Source organism: Eretmochelys imbricata, chromosome 1, assembly GCF_965152235.1.
Source record: "Eretmochelys imbricata isolate rEreImb1 chromosome 1, rEreImb1.hap1, whole genome shotgun sequence".
In the NCBI taxonomy this organism is placed as follows: Eukaryota; Metazoa; Chordata; order Testudines; family Cheloniidae; genus Eretmochelys; species Eretmochelys imbricata.
This window is the reverse complement of record NC_135572.1, coordinates 271,105,465-271,126,729: the sequence shown is the minus strand read 5'-3', so window position 1 is coordinate 271,126,729 and position 21,265 is coordinate 271,105,465. Positions and strand designations below refer to the sequence as shown.

At 43.7% G+C, this 21,265-nt stretch overlaps 1 protein-coding gene across 1 annotated transcript in view; it reads right to left on the bottom strand.

Moving 5' to 3' along the window:
• GRIN2B (glutamate ionotropic receptor NMDA type subunit 2B) overlaps nt 1-21,265 on the bottom strand; it is a 223,791-nt gene that overhangs the window by 99,348 nt on the left and 103,178 nt on the right. The window contains exon 3 of the mRNA XM_077807613.1: nt 5,021-5,135. Coding sequence (XP_077663739.1) covers nt 5,021-5,135 — 115 coding nt within the window. The remainder of the gene's footprint in view (nt 1-5,020; nt 5,136-21,265) is intronic.

The window sequence follows — 21,265 nt, the reverse complement described above, 5'->3', positions numbered from 1 at the left end:
TGACTCTCAGTTCATCCTCTGGCCTGTCTTGGACTCTGTTCTCACAGTAACCTAATCCTTCCTGCCTCCTGATGTGTGACTCTTGTTCTGCCCACTAGCCCATCTCAGACTCTGACTTCCTGGTAGCTGACTCAGCCTGACTCCCAACTCCTGCTCTGACCATTAGGTCTCACTGCCCACGTCTTGCTCATGACATGGGAAAGATAATGGAGAAGCTGATACAGGATTCGATTAAAACTTAAAGGAGGGTGATGTAATTAATGCAAATCAATATGGGTTTATGGAAAATAGATCCTATCAAACTAACTCAATATCTATTTTTGATGAGATTACAAGTTTCGTTGATAAAGGTAATAGTGTTGATGTAATATACTTAGAATTCTATGAGGCATTTGACTTGGTACTGCATGACATTTTGATTAAAAAACTAGAAAGATACAAAATTAAGACAGCACACCTTAAATGGATTAAAAACTGGATAACTGATAGATCTCCAAATTTAATTGTAAATAGGGAATCATCATCAAAGAGGTGTGTTTCAAGAGGTGTCTGTGGGGATCAGTTCTTGGCCCTACACTATTTAACATTTGTATTAATGAACTGCAAGAAACCATAAAATCATCACTCAAAGTTTGCGGCTGACAGAAAAATCGAGGGTGTGATAAATAATAAAGAGGAGATGTCACTGAAACAGAGCAATCTAGACTGTTTGGTAAGCTGGGCACAAGCAAAAAATATGTATTTTAATAGGGCTAACTGTAAATGTACACATCTAGGAATAAAGAACGTAGGCCATTCTTTCAGGATGGGGGACTCTATCCTGGGAAACAGTAACTGAAAAAGATTTGGGGGGCATGGTGGATAATCAGCTGAACATGAGCTCCCAATGATACACTGTGGCCAAAACAGCTAATGCAATCCTTGGATGCATAAACAGGAGAATCTCCAGTAGGAGTAGAAAGGTTATTTTACTTCTGTATTTGGCACTGCTGCAACCCCTGCTGGAACAGTGTGTCCAGTTCTGGTGTCCACAATTCAAGAGAGTGTTGATAGTTTGGAGAGGGCTCAGAAAAGAGCAGTGAAGATGATTAAAGAATTAGAAAACATGCCTTAGACTCAAGGAGCTCAATCACTCTATCTATTTAGCTTAACAAAGAAAAGGTTAAGGAGCGACTTGATTACAGCCTATAAGTACCTACATGGGGAACAAATGTTTAATAATGGGCTCTTCAGTCTAGCAGAGAAAGGTATATAACACAGTCCAGTGGCTGGAAGCTGATGTTAGACAAATTGAGACTAGAAATAAGGCATACATTTTTAACAGTGAGCGAGTAACCGTTGGAACAATTTATCAGTTCTCCATCACTAGTAATATTTTAAATCAAGATTGGATTTTTTCTAAAAGACATGTTCTGGGAATTATTTTGTGGAAATTCTCTGACCTGTGTTATACAATGGTCCTTTCTGGCCTTCGAACCTATGAATCTAGGGTGCTGCTAATGAGTTACAAAGCTTTTCACGCGAGGGTCATCAGTCTGAATCCAGCTCCGTTCAGCCAGGGTTAAAAGGTATTCCAGCATAATAGATGTATAGTGGCCCCTATGTATCAGACTTTCCCACAAAGTCTCCCCATGGACTTCCTTATGGCACTGGTCAAGCTGACCACTTAGAAGCAGGAGAAGAAAGATCACTCATAAAAATGCCCTTTGTGACTGTGGGGCTATTTTCCTGGGCTTTGCACATGCACGCATCCAGTTTTAGATTCATCGATTCCAAGGTCAGAAGGGACCATTTTGATCACGTAATCTGACCTCTTGTACAACACAGGGTACAGAACTTCCCAGAAATAATTCCCATTTGAACTAAAGCAGATCTTTTAGAAAAACATCAATTCTTGATTTTTAAAATTGCCAATGGTTAATTACCCTTGCAGTTAAAATTTACAGCGCTCCTCTGGGCAGCATCCACTGACTCCCCACTTCAAAGCTTCTTGCATCAGTGGACACTGTATGTGGTTCTCTGCTCGGTGTGTCCCCAACTCCATTTTACTGCACCTTTTACCTCACTCCTGTTCCAAGCCCTCTTGAGTTGTCCCCCTGTTCTCAGCTGACCCCAGTTCCTTTTTTGATCCCTCCTTTACTTTAGGGTTAGATGCACATTTTTTAGAAATATCATAGAATCATAGAAATGTAGGACTGGAAGGGATCCCGATAGGTCATCTAGTCCAGTCCCTTGCATTGAGGTAGGACTAATGATCTAGACCATCCCTGACAGGTGTTTGTTTCTAACCTGTTCTTAAGAATCTCCAGTGATGGAGATTCTGCAGCCTCACTTGGTAATTTATTCCAGTGCTTAATTATCCTGAAAGTTAGGAAGTTTTTCCTAATGGCTAACCTAAATCGCTCTTGCTTCAAGTTAAGACCACTACTTCTTGTCCTGTCCTCAGTAGTTAAGGGAAACAGTTTATCACCCTCCTCTTTATAACCACCTTTTATGTACTTTGAAGACTTATCATGTGCCCCCTCAGTCTTCTCTTCTCCAGATTAAACAAATGCAATTTTTTCAATCTTTTCTTGTAGGTCATGTTTTCTAGATCTTTAATCATTTTTATTGCTTTCCTCTGAATCTTCTCTAATTTGTCCACACCTTTCCTAAAGTGTGATGCCCAGAATTGGATACAATACTCCAGCTAAAAGAAAAGGAGGACTTGTGGCACCTTAGAGACTAACAAATTTATTTGAGCATAAGCTATCAGTGCTGAATAGAATGGAAGAATTACAACACTTCAGAATGACGTTCACTTTTTTTGCAACAGTATTACATTGTTGACTCTCATTTAGTTTGTGATCCACTATAAACCCCAGATCTTTTTCTGCAGTACTCCTTCCTAGGCAGTCATTTCCCATTTTGTATTTTACAATTGATTATTCCTTTCTAAGTGTAGTACTTTGCATTTGACTTTATTGAATTTCATCATATTTATTGCAGACCATTTCTCCAGTTTGTGCTGATCATTTTGAATTCTAATCCTGTCCTCCAAATCACTGGCAACCCTCCTCAGCCTGGTGTTGTCTGCAAATTTTAAAAATGTACTCTCTATGCCATTTTCCAAATAATTTATGAAGATATTGAACAGAACCAGACCCAAGACAGACCCCTCTGGGTCCCTACTCGATATGCTCTTCCAGCTTGATTGTGAACCATTGATAACTACTCTCGGAGTATGTTTTTCCAACCAGTTATGCACTCACCTTATAGTAGGTTAATTTAAGCTATATTTCCCTAGTTTGTTTCTGATATAGTATCAAAAGCCTTATTAAAGTTGAAAATACATGATATCTATTGCTTCCCCATTATCAAAAATGCTTGTTACCCTATCAAAGTATATTATATTGGTTTGACATGACATGTTCTTGACAAACCCATGATGACTGTTACTTATCATCTATTATCTTCCAGGTGTTTACAAATTGATTGTTTGTTTGATTATTTGCTCCCTTATCTTTCCGGGTACTGAAGTTAGACTGACTGGTCTTTATTCCCCTTTCTATAAATAGGTACTGTATTTGCCCTTTTCCAGTCCTGTGGGATCTCGCCCATCCTCCACAACTTCTGAAAGAGAATGCCTAATGGCTCAGAGATCTCTTCAGACAATTCCTTAAGCATACTAGAATGTATTTCATCAGGCCCTGCTGACTTGAAGACCTCTAACTTGTTTAAGTAAGTCTTAACTTTTTCCTTCCCTAGATTAGCCTTGGATCCTACCCCATTTATACTGATGTTCGCTATTGTTAGTCGTCCAATCGGTGCTAACCTTTTTGGTGAAAAGTGAAACAAAAAAGACATTTAATACTGTGGCCATTGCTGCATTTTTGTTATATTCTCTCCTACTCAGAGAGTGATGGGCCTATTCTGTATTTGTAGAATGTATTATTGTTACCCTTTATGTCCCTACCTAGTTTAATCTCATTTTGTGCCTTGGCCTTTCTAATTTTGTCCCTACATGTTAATGGGGATTTTTTATATTCATCCTTCATAATTTGACCTAGTTTTCACATTTTGTCTTACTCTTTTAGGAGTTCCAGTTTATTGAAGATCTCCTGGTTAAGCCAGGATGGTCTTTCACCAGACTTCCCATCTTTCCTATGCTTTGAGATCATTTGCTCTTATGCCTTTAATAATGTCTCTTTAAAAAACTGCCAACTCTCCTGAACATTTTTCCCTTAGACTTGCTACCCAGGGGACATTATCTACCTATTCTCTGAGTTTCTTAACGTCTGCATTTTTGAAGTCCATTCTCTTCATTCTGCTTTTTTCCTTCCAACTATTCCTTAGAATTATGAACTCGATCATTTCATGATTACTTTCACCCAAGCTGCCTTCTATCTTGAAATTCCATCTTCCAAGATGCAAATGAACTCATTAAATAATTTACCTAAAATGTCATACATGGAGCTGCACCTAACACCCCATCCCATTGAAAATTGTATGCGTCTCTCTCTAGTGGCTGAAGTCCTAAACCTTGATACAAAGGATAGCTAATGTTGTATCTCTTTTAGTTAGTAAAGGCCTGCGATTTTGATGCTGAAGTTCCTGAGTTCTAGTCCTCATGTCATATATAAGGCGAAGCTGGTAACTGCAGTTTCTACAGCCAGGGGTCCATTCGACTGACTGTCCCCATTCAAGGCTGTCCTTAAATCTGTCAGTGGTTCTGCTGTAGGGAGCTGAACTCTATTACGTAAAACAGGAAAGTGGACGCTGAAGGGAACCATGAGTGAATCTATGAACGTTTTATGCAAACTAATATGATAATGTATTGGTGGCCTACATTTGAGAAGAGATGGTGTCCTTGTATTATTGGAGACACCCAAATCCAGCTCCCACAGATCCTCAGAGGAAGTAAGGAGCTGGTCACCCTTTGGTACAAGGAAGTCCTGAAGAGAGAGGGGTTAATCTGATGAGCACCTTCACCACCCTCCTCCTTCCCAGTTTAGTCCAAGAGTCTCCAAACATATCCTACCCTCTCCCATTTCCTCTCCTTGGTTAGAAGGATGATCACCAGCTTGGGATGCATCTGGTAGCCGTCCTCACTGAAGGACAAATTCCTCCCTTCAAAGGTGACATTAATCAGGTACCTAGAAGAGAGAGAAAAGATAGAAGATTTTAAACACACAACAACCATACCCAGAACAGAGACCTACCTCCCTGACCACAGTTTAAATGAGGGTTGTAGTGACAGTGCAACGGACTTGGAACAGCAGGGAGGGAATCAGAGAGGGAATGGGGGAAGTAGCAGTGGCAGAGGGGTAACAGGAGAGCTGTTATGTAAGGAGTTGAGAGAGACAGACCAAGGCAATCTCCCATATGTCACTACTGGCCGCTGTGATCGGACGATCACTTTTCTCTCTGGCTCTTGCTGAATTGCTTTGTGAGTAGTACCCATCGCAACCACATTAGTGCAAGCATGCTCACAGTACTTAATTTCCCCTTCCATAAAGGGCATGAATATTCTGCATGTGCTCCAGACCCTCATCCTCACTCTCTCTCAGAGAGGCATCTCCTTCACATATCATTGAAAGATGGTCATGGGATGGGGATACAGAGGTGGAGATACTGCTCTCATCAGGTGACCAGCTAATGTGGCAGGGTGCTGCAGGGAGTGGAGTAAGGAAAGTGAGATGCGCCCTATTCAACTGCCATTGACATCAGTGCACTTTTTGGCATTGACTTCAATGGCAGCAGAACAGGGCCCAAAGCAGCTCTTTGAGGCATAGGATTAATTCACAGATTAAAGGCTCTGGTAGCCAGTTAAAAGTGCCTTTCTGTAAGGATGGAATAGTTCATTGTATGTAGTGGGATCAAACAATAAAAGTCACAAAGACGAACAGCCAACCAAATCACTGGAGCACCTTCTCAAGATCTCATTTGGTCTATAGCGGGTGCCTCACTGCTGAGCAGCCCAGTCCAGTCTTGGGCCATTCCATAATAAAAATTAAAATGGTCTATTAAACAGACTGGGCCTCGTACTCATTTACAACAAGGCCACTTTGCACCACTCTGTCAGTGAAAAGGGCTTTCATGGAGACATAGTTTGCTGTTCTACTCACTTTAAGGCTCCTTGACACTGCCAAAGCATTTTAAAGAGGCCTGGCTGTACATGAGAATCAGGTCTATTGTTTTTAACTATCCAAATGACATGTTTTATTTTAAAATTACATTGTGGGCGTGAGGGAGAGGAAATAGATTCATAGATAGATTCATAGATATTAAGGTCAGAAGGGACCATTATCATCATCTAGTCTGACCTCCTGCACAACGCAGGCCACAGAATCTCACCCACCCACTCGTGTGATAAGCCTCTCACCTATATCTGAGCTATTTAAGTCCTCAAATCATGGTTTAAAGACTTCAAGGAGCAGAGAGAGAATCCTTCAGCAAGTGAACCGTGCCCCATGCTACAGAGGAAGGTGAAAAATAGATGTTTCATAGTTCAATGGCTTATAAGAAACCTTTGGCTGTCTCCCCCGTTTGTATATTTCACTTCAACTCACTATCCTGTTCTCGCAAAACTAGAATTTTTCATTACACACCTGCTATATCACAAGTAGAGTCACATAATGGTAAGAGCTAGAGGTGACCATCTTATCAGCAGGGTTGGCCCCAATAACAATTTCTTCAGTGTTTTGTCCAGTCCCATTTAAAAACTACTCAAGCAGTGTTTCTACCACCTACATCAAAAGACTCTTCAACTCTACTACACCACTGTGACTCTGACAGACCAGATGCCAGCTCATGCCAAGCATCCCCGGCCTCAATGGAACACTGATAAATACACAGCTAAAATCGGCCTGGCTCACTTGTGTGTTAGTATGGTTTAAATAAGTATTAGAATTATAAACATGTGCTTAGAATTTAGACTTTATGGAATGCTTGCAATCTCACTTGTAACATCTGTATCCAATACTGTAAGATAATTTTTAAATGTTTGTATTATAAGCCTCTATGACTGCGTAAATCACGGGTAAAGTACTGAGCTCCAAGCTCCAACTGACAGTGTTATATCCTGGCTAACAAGGAAGGCCCATCAACGCCAGATGAACTATTGTGGAACATTAAAAAGGACAAAAGACTTGGTTGATTGCTTTCCCTACCACCACCCCCATGAAGATGAGATACGCAAGTGAATTTCTCCCGTCAGCTGAGTTTGCAGCTGAAAGCACAAGGGAGGAAGAGAATAAAATACCCTAACAAGAAGGAACTGTATCTTATGCCTGATTGGACTCTGGGGGCAAGATTTCTAGGCATAAGCAAAGGATCCTAAGCTGCTTTGCCTGGGTTAGCCCTAAAAGATATAGAGCTTGCTGATTATAGAAACTTCTATTATCTTTTGAAACTTAACATTGGAACTCACTTGTGTATGTATGCTTGCCTGCTTTAACCTTACAAATTACTCTCTGGCTTCCTTTTCCTATTTAATAAATCTTTACATAGTTTATTATAGGATTGGCTACAAGCACCTCTGGTGTGAGATCTAAAGTGCAATTGACTTGGGGTAAATTACTGGTCCGTTGGGACTGGGAGTAACCTGAATATTGCTGTGATTCGCAGTAGAATGGACCATCTATCACAAAGGTCAGCTTGCCTGGCTGGCAAGTGCCCAAAGGGACTGTCTGTGACTCCATGTTAAGGCCATTATAGTGCCTGAGGAGATTACACCTGATCATTGGTTGGCAAAATCTAAGTACAGAACTCACAACCAGCTTGGAGTTTGTGCCCTGTCTCTTAAAAGTCTGCCCTGAAGTAGGTACTCACTCTTGAGCTACTGCAGGACAGCTTAACAAACACATTTTGTTAGGAAATGTTTCCTCATACTCAAACTAAATTTCCCTTTAATTGCACTTGAAAAATCCTAAAAAATCCCTCTTCCTTTGAGCTATTTAAACCCTCTGAACATTTGTGGATGATTACCATTACTAACCCCATCATAATTTAACCAAATGACTGTATACACAATCAGTCAAGTTTTTATAAAGCAACTAATAATTTTAGGTGCCTCCCTTTATGGGTGCCCAATCTGAGTCCAAAGGGTCTGATTTTCAGAGAGTGGGTGCTTATCATTTTCTAAAATTCAGGCCTCGTTTACAGAGTTCTGTTAGGCACCCAAAATCACTAGTCATTTTTTAAAATCTTGGCCATGTAATGTCTAGAACATTTCCTCAAGCTAGATAAGTCCTCCAGTCTGAGAATCACTTTTTTGCTTTTCCCTGAATTCCCTCCAATTATTTTGCATCATTCTTGTTCTGATGTGTCCAGAACAGCAAATGATATTCCAGGTGAAAGGCTCCCTCAGAGCACCAGAAAAATTGATAAGATCCCTTCAGCGTGAGGCCATCATGAGAACTATTTCAGTGTGGGTTAGGAGGCAGCTTTGTTTCAGTGTTTAGAAAACAGCGGCAAAAAAGAAGAGATTAACTATGCATCAATATACAATATTTCTAACAACCTTCCAAGAGCAATAACATTGGGGGAATCTCCATCACCACAGCGTGGAGACAGCAAGAAAGTTCATGGAAATCAGCAAGAGCTATTTGACAACAGGGTTTCTTTTCTTTTTGTTTTTCATTGCAAAGATCAGAACCATAATAATAATTAGAGAGGAGTCAGGAGTTGCATTGAGATTTGCACCTAAAGCAGTACTAAAATCCCTCTGTTTCACACTTTAAGGACTGAATTTAGTCTCTAAAATTGGTACAAGAACTCTTCAGGGAGTTCTCTTTCTAGTTCTGTAGTAGCATATTTACCAACTTTTACAGTGGGAATACTTAAACATGCTCCCTTCTGAACGTTGCCCTGCTTTCCTTACATTTCTTAAGATACTTGTATCCAAACAACTACTAACAGCACCCATGATCTCCAGACCTTGGACACATAGACTTGCACACTCTAATGGTATCTCTGACATAGGCCACTTTTGAAATGTTAAAATTAAACCCATAGTCTTTCCCCTTCGTTGGGATAATGGACATGCACTACACCAAGATTAGCCAAATGGATTTGCTCAGATCTGTCAGCTACTTCCATTTTCCGTCGCTGACAGTCTGTCTCCCTGACTCACGAGCTCTGCTCAGCACAGAGATCCTCAGGACCCAGGGAAACAGGCTGGGCAGACGAGGGTATGGTAGGTGGACAGTGATGGAGAGATGGGCCTCTGGGTGTGGGTACTGGTTAAGAAGGGATGGATTGGTGGGGAGGGGGGGGATGAGAGGCTGAGTAGGGATGTGTGATGGACCTGAGGGAGAAGCAGCTTGTGTGAAAGGCAGATGGGGGCCTCCAGCGGTGTAGAGGGCCTGGGGTGATGGAAGCCCAGTGCTTCTGTGCCAATGTATTAGTGTTTGAAAGGCTCCCTGGCACAGCAAGCCAACAGTGTACAAGACAGCAACACCCACGCAGCTGACTGACTGTGCACACCACCCTTGGCACACTAAGGGCCCACACACGGCATTGCTGCCTTGGTACGTGTCCCAAACAGCCCTTATCTCCTCCAACCAGCTGCTCCCAAGTAAGACCTACATTCTGCCAGAACCCCCCATAACACCACCTCCCCCGAGCAAGGAGCTGAGTGGGAATGGGGGTGAGCAGGGAGACTGCTCAGCATCTCTGCACTGAGGCATTAGCTATGGAGGGAGGAGACATGTGTGCAGTGGGTGGTGGATGGGGGGGTGAGGTAATTCAGAGGAGATGAAATCATGGTTGTAGGTTGGGTGAGTAGTTAACTAGTGATATTCTGGGTTTTTTATGCTTTAGCTGATGATACAGGCACTTGAGCAATCTTAATGGTCTTTTAACAAAGCTGTCTGTTTGCGGAATAATCATAATATAAGCATTTCTCTAGCACCTAATTTCAAACATTAAAGGGTCAAAAATCCTGCCTTCATTTACACTTTGTGATGCCCCTTTGGGTTCAGTGGAGCTGCCAAGAGTGCAAAGGCAGAATCTGCCCTTAGAGAATTAAGATGCACACAATATTATCCTCATTTTACAGATGAGCAAACAGGAACAAAAAAGGTAAGTGACTTGACCCTAGTCACATAGAAAGTCAGTGGAAGACCCCATAATAGAACCCAGGAGACCTGACGCCCACTCCTGGGCTTGAACCACTAAGCTACATTCACTTTCCTAGATTTGAGATCCTCAGCACTTCTGGTTAGTGATGAGTAGTTCAAAAGCCACATGGAACAGGAAATAGAGCATTAAAATCATACAGAATGGCCATTTGGGACTCAATGGTTGCAGACAAGTTACTAGGACAACTTAAATAGCTTCAGCTAGTATTGGAGAAAACATGGGGAAATTAATGTTTTTAAAGAAAAAAAGTTAACTGAACTTCTCTGAACCTCAGATACAGGTTTGAAGGGGATGAGTTTGAATACTGAGCTAACCAGTTCTGCCTCTTGTCTCCAGTTTCTTGACTGCGGATTCTTTATTCCTGGAGCTACAGGCAAGATGAGCTGAACTGGAAAATGACCCAGCTCAGCCAGTAGAGGTCTCTCTCCAACACACCACATGCCCACACACACATGCACCCCTGTGTCCTGTCATTCTGTGTTACAGTCAGAAGCGACAAACAGCCAGTCTGAAAACAGCACTATCATCCCAATATCTGCTGCTTTCCCTAATTAGGCACCTCATAAAAATAAGACCACCACTCCGCTGGCAGCACCTTCTCTCTCTGGAGTGGCAGGGTATGAAAGAGAAATAAAGGAAGCAATGGGAGGACAGTTGGAGAGGGTGGGGAAGAGAAATGCAGAGAAATTTATCTCTTGGCGAGAATTTGCTCAGCATAACAGAGGAATAAGGCATTTGGTGGGGGGATGTGGTAGGAGGGGACTGGAAACTAACATCAACCCCTCTGTGGTGACTTGCTGTCAAATGAGTTAATCATCAGGGGCCAGCAGGACTGGGTGGCAAAGCGGAGGAAAGAGGCATCCATGTGCATGCTCTTTGCCTGCTGAGATCTGCATGCTAGAGGACTCAGTTTCTTCTGTGAGGAGAAATACCACAACCCCTGGCAGAAGATATCGTAAGTTGGAAATTCAGTCAGTTGAATCACCCAGAGTTGATTCACCTCCCCACTATGTGAGTTACACCTGTGTAAAACAGAATGGGACCCAGGATTTCTAAAAGCTCTGGCATCATTCCAGTTTTGCAATAATCTCTGCTAAACCAGTCCTGAGCTCCACATAGTTCTAACCAATGCCTTTCAATCCAGAGTTTGGCACTCCATACTATCCAGTCCTGGGCTGCCACATGCAACTTTGTCAACGCACCTCATTCCTAGTCTGCAGCACCTACTGCTACTCCATTCCTGGGCTTCTCCTGAAGAGACCACCAGTGTGTTTGGTGCATTTACAGGACAAACAAAAGGGACAATCGCATTCATTTTCACATGTGAATTTTGGTCGTCAAAGGCAAGAGATGTAAGGATGATGGACTAACCCAACATTGCACCACTCAACAGTCCCACCTCTCTTCATTCAGCCCTTCCCTCATCCCTGGGACAGTTAGTCCTCATATCCCCTTACAATGTCACCAGCATTTCCGTCTACACTCAAGATGAGAGTCAAATCATGTAGTTAACAAAAGAAAACAACCCACCTTCCCCCTCACTACCGAATCAAACCTGAATTCCCCAAACCTTTTTGAAGGTTCAAAGTCATTTTGAATAACGTCCTTTCCACACCACCTTTTTACTAACTTCTAACAACCACCTCTCTGATTCTGGATTTTGGTGAGGGCTCAACATGTTCAAATATTGCAAAAGTGTTCTCATATGCATCCCAGGCCCAGCTGGAGACACCTGAAATCTCTTGAGACAGGCTGTGATAATGAGACATCAAGTTCAATTACACCGACCGATGGTCTAGATAAGCCTCCGGAGCAGAGCTAGGCAGGGGATGGTTTTCCTGTCCTCCAAAAATATTTGAGATATCAACATTTTTAACATCTTAAATTGGGATGAAAAACAGAAGTCTCAAACATTTTCACAAACCAAAAAATAAAAATAATAATTACAAATTGGTTTGCGTCACTCAAAATGTTTCATTTCAATTGCAGATGGGACACTGGATAGGATGGGCCAGGGCTCTGAGGTGACACTGAGCATTCTGTCTCTCAGGTGCCGGGCTGGCTGGTTCTTACTCACATCCTCAGGGTCTGACTGGTTACTATATGTGGGGTCGGGAAGAAATTTCCCTCCAGTCCAGATTGGCAGGGTCCTTGTGGGGGGTTCGCCTGCCTCTGCAGAAGTGTGGGCTGCTTGCCAGGATTATCTGGGTAGATCTCACTTAATCATTTCCCTGCAATTGCAGGGGCCCTGAGCACTGCTGTACCAGGTGCCCTCCTACTCTCTGCTTGTGGAATGTAATAGTCTAGTCTCATGTGGGCCTTACTACTTTGGTCTCATTTCCATTGTTGGTTTTAGTGGGTGGGTGTTGGTGGACTGTGTATCCAGGAGGCCAGACTATATGATCTAGTGATCCCTTCCGGCCTTAAACTCTGACTCAAACATTTTTTTTTTTTAAACAAAATAATCTTTTTGTCTAAATTCACTCAAATGTTGATGTGTTTTCAGTTGAACAACTGATTTGTTCCCAGTATTTCTTTTGAGTCAAGCGATTTGTCAAAAATTGCCTTGGTTCACAAAAAGTTTCAGTTTTGACGAATCAGCATTTTTTGGCAACAAAAAAATAAAAAAAGTTTATCAAAAAATTCCTGACCAGCTCCACTCCTGCACTTTTGGTGCTTAACACAACTGATCTGCCAGACCTTTTGGAAGTTCACCCATCTTTCATTCACCCCATGCTCCACCTGCATTCTGTGCCACATCGGCTGTTGCAATGCTGATGGCTTGTATTGCTGAGAAATGCAGATACGTCTGGCTGTTTTTATGGAGCATCTGGATGTTGTCAGGTGCAATTTATGGCAAAATAATTCCATGTAGAAAGCCCAATCAGTGCTTATTTAACATGGTACAGGGCCTGGACTCTGCTCCTTCTACTGCAAGAGGAAATGAAACAGCAGAAGCCATTTAATTATCAGATTAAAATTTAAAGGAACCGTCTTTCAGTCTGTCTCTCTCTTCCACTCCTTTACATCTCTCTTTCAAATTTTCCACTGAATTTGATGAGATGTATTTTAAGGATAGAGAAAAACGAGGCAGCAAAGGGATTGGCTGAAGCATGGCATAGTGCAGGTATCCTGAGCAAAGGCAGCCAGAAAAGCTGTCCAAGTTACAGCCACTTGGTGACTAGTGAAACAAACCTTCACCACTGGTTTAAGTGAGCCATTCAGAGCTAAGGGCAGCCTTGTACAATTCTCCTTGCCTATTCATGCAGTCATCTCTATTTATTTATTTTAATGGGTGAGTATAACATCATTTTTTCAATCTCATCATCCATCATGAAAAAGGGTAGATGAGCAGATTTTGTGCCTGGGCTGGTAAAGCTCTTTAGGCTCCTTCAAGCTAAATGGCAATATAGAAATGTAAGACATTAGTTTAGTTTATATGTGCCATCAACTTCTATGTAAAATACATGGAGCTGGTGTAAATGGATGTAGCCCCTCCCCACTGTTTTCAATGGAGCTACACCAGTTTAGGCCAGCTGAGGATCTGGCCCATCGTTTTGATGAAGTCTGGTTTTCCTGATGCTTTATCCTGACTCGTAAAATGTTCATTTCTACCAGAAGGGACATTATCACTTATGTTTTATTGCTATTTCCCCATTACCTCCTGGAAAACATTTTTTTAAAATGTGTGCTAATACTTCCATACTCTTGCTACTGCTATGTGTACTTTCAGGGCAAATAGATTCAAGTATGAGCATTTTCCATCATTCCTGCAATAGAAATAAATGCAAATATAGAAGTTAACATCACTGTATTGCATTTTTCTTCTATTTATTTATTTTCAGTGAATGTAGCACTTAGGAAAGATACTGAGATGACAGCACCTGGAGATGGTGTTCGTATTTATCCCCAGAATCCATACATCATGGACAATGGCAAGGCAAGTTCCCCCCCCCGCCCCACACACACACAGTGCAATCCTAACTAAAGGAGACTATCACTGGGAATGAAAGAGAAGTTCCGTTTCCATGGCCCATGCAGTCCTCTGCCCCTCCATTGAGAGCACGAACAAAAAGGCCTATCACTGGCAATTGTAATGGCCGTTTCTGCAACATGGACACCTGTCCATTAGGAACTGTACTGAGACGGGACTCATTTTGCAAAGGCTGCTGAATGGCCATCAATTAATACCAGCTTTCAGGCACTACCAGCCTGGGGAAGGATTGATGCCAATGACCTGAAGATGAAAGGCCATATCATCCCACAATCCCCCTGAGCCATCCAGTCTCCTCAGTAACTTTCTTTCACCCACCAAAGAACATCCCAGGGCTGATTCTTCAGTGTCTGGCACTCTGTGCAGTCATTTACACCTAGGAAGGAACAGCTGAAAGACACTGCCTGCCATGCTGGCAGACCAGGTGCCAAAGTCTCCAGGCCAAAGTCCCCTGTCTCAGCTGAACACTGACAAACACAGAGCTGTAATCAGTCTGGCTCTCCTGCGTGTTAGCATTGCTAACGTAAGTATTAGAATTATAAGAATGTGTTTAGTGTTTATGGAATGCATGTAAGTTGCTGCCTGCATTAATCTCACTTATAACATCTGTCTCCCATACTGTAAGGGAATATTTGAGCATTTGCATGTAAGCCTCCAACCATGTAAATCACCAGACAGGAGAGAGACATTAACTAGTGTGAAATGCTGGTCTACAACAGTCAGTGTTATGGCCTGCCCAACAAGAAAGGCCCATCAACACCAGATGAACTAGTGTAGAACATTAAAGAGGAAAAAAGATTGTTTTGTTTACTCTCCCCCCCCCTCATGAATATGAGTCATGGAAGTGAATTCCTCCCATCAGCTGAGTTTGCAGGTCAAAGCACAAGGGAGGAAGGGAATAAAAACTCCTACCATGGAGGAACTGTATCGATATGCTCCTTGGACTCTGCAGAGCAAGGATTACTAGGTGTAAGCAAAATGCCTAGCCTGGGTTAGCCCTAACGGACATATAGAGCTTGCTGATTATATAAGCTTCTATTACCTTTTGAAACTTAACACTGGAACTCATTTGTGTGGGGGTGTACCCAGTGGTGAGCTGGAGCTGGTTCGCACCGGTTCACTGGAACCGGTTGTTAAACGGGACAACTGGTTCTAAAAGGGCTTCTAAATTTATAAACTGGCCAAAAGTTGTGCCTTAGGTGCCGATTCCGTGGGTGCTCTGGGGCTGAGAAGCAGAGCGGGGCGGTGGGTTCAGGGGAGGAGGCGGAGGCGACCTAGGGTCGGGCGCGGGGCAGGAAGCTGCCGGTGGGTGCTCTGCACCCACCAAATTTTCCCCATGGGTGCTCCAGCCCCAGAGCACCCACGGAGTTGGTGCCTAAAGCGCCAATTTTGATGTGATCAGTGGGGGGAGCAGCCGTTCCCCCTTCTCCCCCCCAGCTACCCTCCCCTGCCCCTAGGAACCAGAGGGACCTGCCAGATGCTTCCTGTGAGCCGCCCCAGGTAAGCACCGCCGGGACTCCCCACCTCGCCCTCCAGCAGGTCCCTCTGGCTCTTAGGGGCCGGGCGGGGTGGGGTAGGCACCCACTACGGTGGCCCACGAGACCCTCCTGCCTAGTTCCAGGGGCAGTCAGGGGACAGGGGTGGATGGGACAGGGGTGGGCCACGACCCCCTCGTGGGATGAGGAGGGAACCGGCTGTTAAGATTTTGGCAGTTCATCACTGGGTGTACTGGCTTTAACTTTGTAAATAACTCTCTGATTTCCTTTTCACATGTAATAAATCTTTAGATAGTTTATTATAGGATTGGCTACAAGTGTTGTCTTTGGTGTGAGATCTAACGTACAATTAACCTGGGCTAAGGGATTAGCCCATTGGGACTGGGAGTAACCAGAATATTGCTGTGATTCGTTATGTAAAGGACCATCTAGCACAAAGATAGGCTTCCCTGGGTGGCAAGACAGGAGTCAGAGCACCCAAGGGGACTGTCTGTGACTCCATGTTCCTGCTTTGTTATAGTGTTCGAGGAGCTTACACCTGATCATTGGTTGGTGAAATCACTCACAACCAATTTGGGGTTTGAGCCCTGGTTCTTAACAGTTTACCCTGAGGTTAGTACTCGCTCTTGAGTCACTGCAGGACAGCTTGAAGCAGCCACCCTGATCTGGTGGTGTTTTATACTCCTAAATGACAAGGGCCAAGCAGTGGAAAACGAGGCCCTTGGTAATAAAAGTAGGCACAGTTTGGGATGGGATGATCTGATCTGAAATAAACAGCAGGCTCAAATCTTCACTTCCCTCCTCATCCCACCAAAAATATTCCTGAAACCCAGACCAACCTCCCCCCACCCACCCCACAAAAACACTTTGGTCTTTGCATTTGATTAACTTGTTTTTACAAATACTGTCCACACCAAAGCTGACCAAAAATTGTCTTTCAAAATTGTTCTCAGTGGAAAAACGGGGTTTGTACTCAAACAACCTTTTGTGAAAAGTGTCTGCTTTCCATGGAAAATGTCGGCTTTACATCAAAAAACCCAAACATCTGAAAATTGAAAAGATTTTGGCCAAAATACAGAAACTTTTAATTTGGAAATGCTACCACAGTGACATATAGAGGCTGTGGTTTGGGTGCCTCTTCCCCCCATTATCCTCTATGGGCCAGGTCACCAACCAGATTTCATGTCCATGATGCAGGGTGCCTGGCAGCAACCCCCATGACTCACTGCCACAGCTCAGCAACAGGGGCATTTAGCAACTAGGAGATTTAGTCCATCCAGGGAGCCCTAGCCAATGAGCAGCATGTGGGCATGAAGTACAAACTACAACTTCCATGAGGCACTGTGATGAGATTTCCAAATCCAACTCTTCAATTTTTACCCAAAAGTTTTCAGCTGAAAATTTTCAGTTTTCAATTTTTTGCTAAAACATTGAAATGTTCTGCAGGAAAAAAAAATTTTTTTTGACCAGCTCTAGTGCACCTTTCTGCACTTCCTAGGTCCTCTGGGACTGGAAGTGAAAATCCCATGAGAGGAAACCAGTTCTGACCATATTTTAGATCTGGCTGAAGCTGGAAAGTCCTATAAATCTCATGGGAAATAAGCCCATTCTCCTAAACTTGCCTAGCTCCAGAAGTTTAGACTAACTGAACATCCAACCCTTGAGGGTTCACCCCATTGCTCGTATGAAAGAGGAGCCTATAGACAAGGGGTGATGAAGCTGGTTAGATGAAATATGAACAAAACAAAACCTTCAGCCAAAGTATGGCTCAAGCCACACGCCTTTGAGGTTTAAAAAAAAAATCTGGCTAACTAATTTTTGGTTTTAAGTGTTATTTTTCATTTCCACAGCTGCCCCTCCTTGCTCAGTCAGTAGGAATAGATGTGCTAATACCTCACTGTTCTCCTGGGCATTTCTATCCAAACTGGAAGCTGGACCACTGGAAATCTATTTCTTTTAGGCTTCACAGGGCAGCAAGAGTATGGAAAATCACATTTGTCAGAAGGCCTGTCACAGTAGGCAATAATTACTCCTTGGCACTCACCTAACAGGTTCCTGACATAAGGCAAATACAGAAAGGTCAAGAGATGCACTTCAGATCTATTTATCTATTTTAGGTCTTCTCTGCAATACACAGTTTTGTCAACAGAACAGCAGAGGTGTACACCCAATAACGCACCTCCCGACGATTTAACTCTCCTGCTACACCAACATCAGAAAACCACCACGATGAGCGGCATAGAGCTTTTTGCAACAAAGTTACACACGGTGTCAGCATAGACACTGCTCTTGCTTATGTTGCCCTATGTGGCCTCCAGGAGGTGTCCCATAATGCCCATCATGACCAGTCTGGTAAGCAGTTTCCACTCCGCTGTCCTGCAGCCAGGAACACAGGCATGCTCCCCTCCCCATTTAAAGCCCAGAGAATTTTTTGAAATTCCACTTCCTGTTTGCTCGGCGTGGACAGCTCACATCACATCTTCCCAGCTGACCAGGCCGGCTTCCCACATGGCTTGGCAGAGCTGTTTTGTTTCTTTCCCCGTTGTAGGAAACTTCGCCGCACCAATCAACAACTACTTCTGCAGGAACCAAAGCAGCACACAGGCAACCAACATACGGACACGGTCTGAAACCGCATACATGCAGGAGCTGCATCCCTGCATCTTTGGTAACCCTCAGTCATGTGATTTCAGCTTCAATCACCACTGCCTGTGGAAAACGGTGCCAGTATTCAGAATAGTGTCCCTAGGTGCTTGAACTGATCCCCTTTTGAAACCATCCAGACTCTTTGGCCTGGGGTGGTGCAAGATGGGACAAACTCACCATGCTTAGTGTTGTGCCCATGCTTTGTGCTTGCCAAGGAAAAATGAGAAAGAGGTATAGGCAACTTTTATGATCCAAGACTGTGAATATAGTCACAATACTGACTCAATGTATTGTTTCTTTTGCGTATGCAGATGTGCCCTTGAGGGCCAGCTCCTACACACTGGTGGATTGCCTCAGTCAGATAATGAGGTGAATGAGGAAGAGTAAGGAGGACATGTTTCATGAAGTGCTGCAATTGTCAAATCAGGCCGATAGCAAGCACAGAGCATGGAGAGAGCCAGTAATTGAAAAACTAGAAATGGGATAGCCAGGAGAGGAGACAGACAGTAAAGCTCATGGAAGACCAAACAGACATGCTGAGATCCCTGATTGTGGTGCAAGTGGAACACATGCATCCTCGACTCCCCCTGCAGACCATACAGAACTGCCTTCCTTGCCCCTCCCAAACTCCCCCCACATATTCCTCTCGTGTTCCCGTCCCATTACAGTACTCCTTGCACACCACCCTAAGGGACATTTTCCATAATGACAGCTGGACTTATATGCAGATGTGAGATCCTCACTTCAGCGAGTGCTACTCACTGTCGTGTCCCTTGTAAGAAATGTAAATCTGTGTATTGCTGTTTAATAACAATTTAGGCTTACAAAGACAGTGATTATTTGTGACCCATACATTATTGGGGCTCGTCAAAATGCAGATTCAAAGCCTCCCTGATTCGAATAGCGCCCTCCCCCCATCTAACCCCTGGTTCAGCCCCTCTAAAAGCCCAAGTGTCTGGCTGCTCAAAAATAGCTGCCAGGTGATCGGCCTCAATGCTCCACTCCTAAGAAAACTTTTCCCCCTAGACTTCGCAAATGTTATGCAGAGCACAGCAGGCTGCTATGACCATGGAAATATTTTCCTCACGAGGTCTAATCTGCCACAAAGGCAGCACCAGTGACCCGTTAATGTGCCAAATGAACATTCTACGGTCATTCTACACCTGCTGAGCCTGTTGTTGAAGCACTCCTTTTTGTTATCAAGATTTCTGGTGTAAGGCTTCATGAGCCACGGGAGTAAGGGGTCGGCTGGGTCCCCCATGATCACTGTGGGCATTTCCGCATCCCCTATTGGCATCTTCTGGTCTGGAAAGAAAGTCCATGCTTGCAGCTTTCTATACAGGCCAGTTTTCCTGAAGATGCATGCATCATGCACCTTTCCTGACCATCCCGCATTGATGTCAGTGAAACAACCCCAGTGATCCACCAGCTCCTGCAATACCATCGAGAAGTAGCCCTTTCTGTTGATGTACTCCATTGCAAGATGGTCTGGGGCCAAAACTGGGATATGTTTGCCACCTATCACTTCACTACGGTTAGGGAATCCCATTGTCGCAAAGCCATCCACTATTTCCTGCACACTGCCCAGAGTCACAGTCCTTCGTAGCAGGAGGTGATTAATGGCCCTGCACACTTGTATCACCACAACCCCCACGGTAGATTTCCCCATTCCAAACTGATTCATGACTGACCAATAGCGGTCTGGAGTGCCAGCTTCCACACAGCTGTCGCCACTCACTTCTCCACCATTAGGGCAGCTCTCATTCTGGTGTCCTTGCACCACAGGGCAGGGATGAGCTCCACACAGAATTCAAGGAAGGTGGCTTCTCACATACAAAAGTTCTGCAGCCACTGCTCATCATCCTATACCTGCATCACAATCTGATCCCACCACTCAGTGCTTGTTTCCCGAGCCCAATAGCAATGGTCCACCATGTACAGCTGCTCCATGAATGCCAATATCAATCCTGAATTGTTTCTTTCCATGGCACACAGCAGGGCAGGCAGCACGGATTCCTGCTCAGATTTAGAGCTCATGAAATACTGCAGGATCAGCCGCATTGTGTTCATAACTCTTGTCACAAGTCTGATGAGAAGCGCAGGGTCCATGCTTTCAGGCAGGGATGGCGGGCGGAAAGTTTGCAGGGGCAGTTGAAAAACAGCATGAAATGCAGTCAGAAGCCATTGGAATTATGGGATGGAGAAAACAGCATCATGGGGTGGTGATCCTGTCCCCATGATGTACTGCGATCAATTCCCAGAACTCCAAGTGGGAGAAGGTGGTGATTTGCACCATGGGATAGCTACCCACAGTACACTGCTCTCTCTGTCGGTGCTGGAGCACCAACTGAGGACACACTTTGCCCACACAAGGAGCATTGCGTGAACATGCACCAGTGATGTAATTACAGTGGTTTATATTGTCGACATAACTTAAGTCGACTTAACTCAGTAGTATAGACATGACCTTAGAGACCAATTATGCAAACACTACCAGGAATAACACCAAGAGAAGCCACTTTGAAGTCCCTGGGACTATTCATGGCAGTATTACATCTAGTAGTGTCTGCAGGATCAGGACCATTGGTATGTCCTAGGTGCCTACCACCGTGGTATGTCGTTATGTTTATCTGGAACTCATTCCAACTTCTGAGCTGGAAACCAGTGCCAGAAATTTTGTGAGCAGAACAGATTTTCCTCCAGAGATTTCAGGTCCTTCTTCTTTCCAGTTGGGCTATTAAAATCTGCCAGAAGACATTTCCTTCCAGCATTTTGGTGCTGTCTGAAACTGAGCAATGCTGAGGTAGTTCAGGAAACTGAAATAAAACATTTATTTATTTTTTTAAAAATCAGCAAATTAAATGAACTTTTTCAACCCACCAAAAAACGTTTGGGGGCTTTGGGTTATTAATCATTTACCTAGCACCAAAAACATACACTGCACTTTAAAGGACATAGAATTTGGTGCAGTCACCACCCTAAAGGGGTCACCACCAAAGAAGTC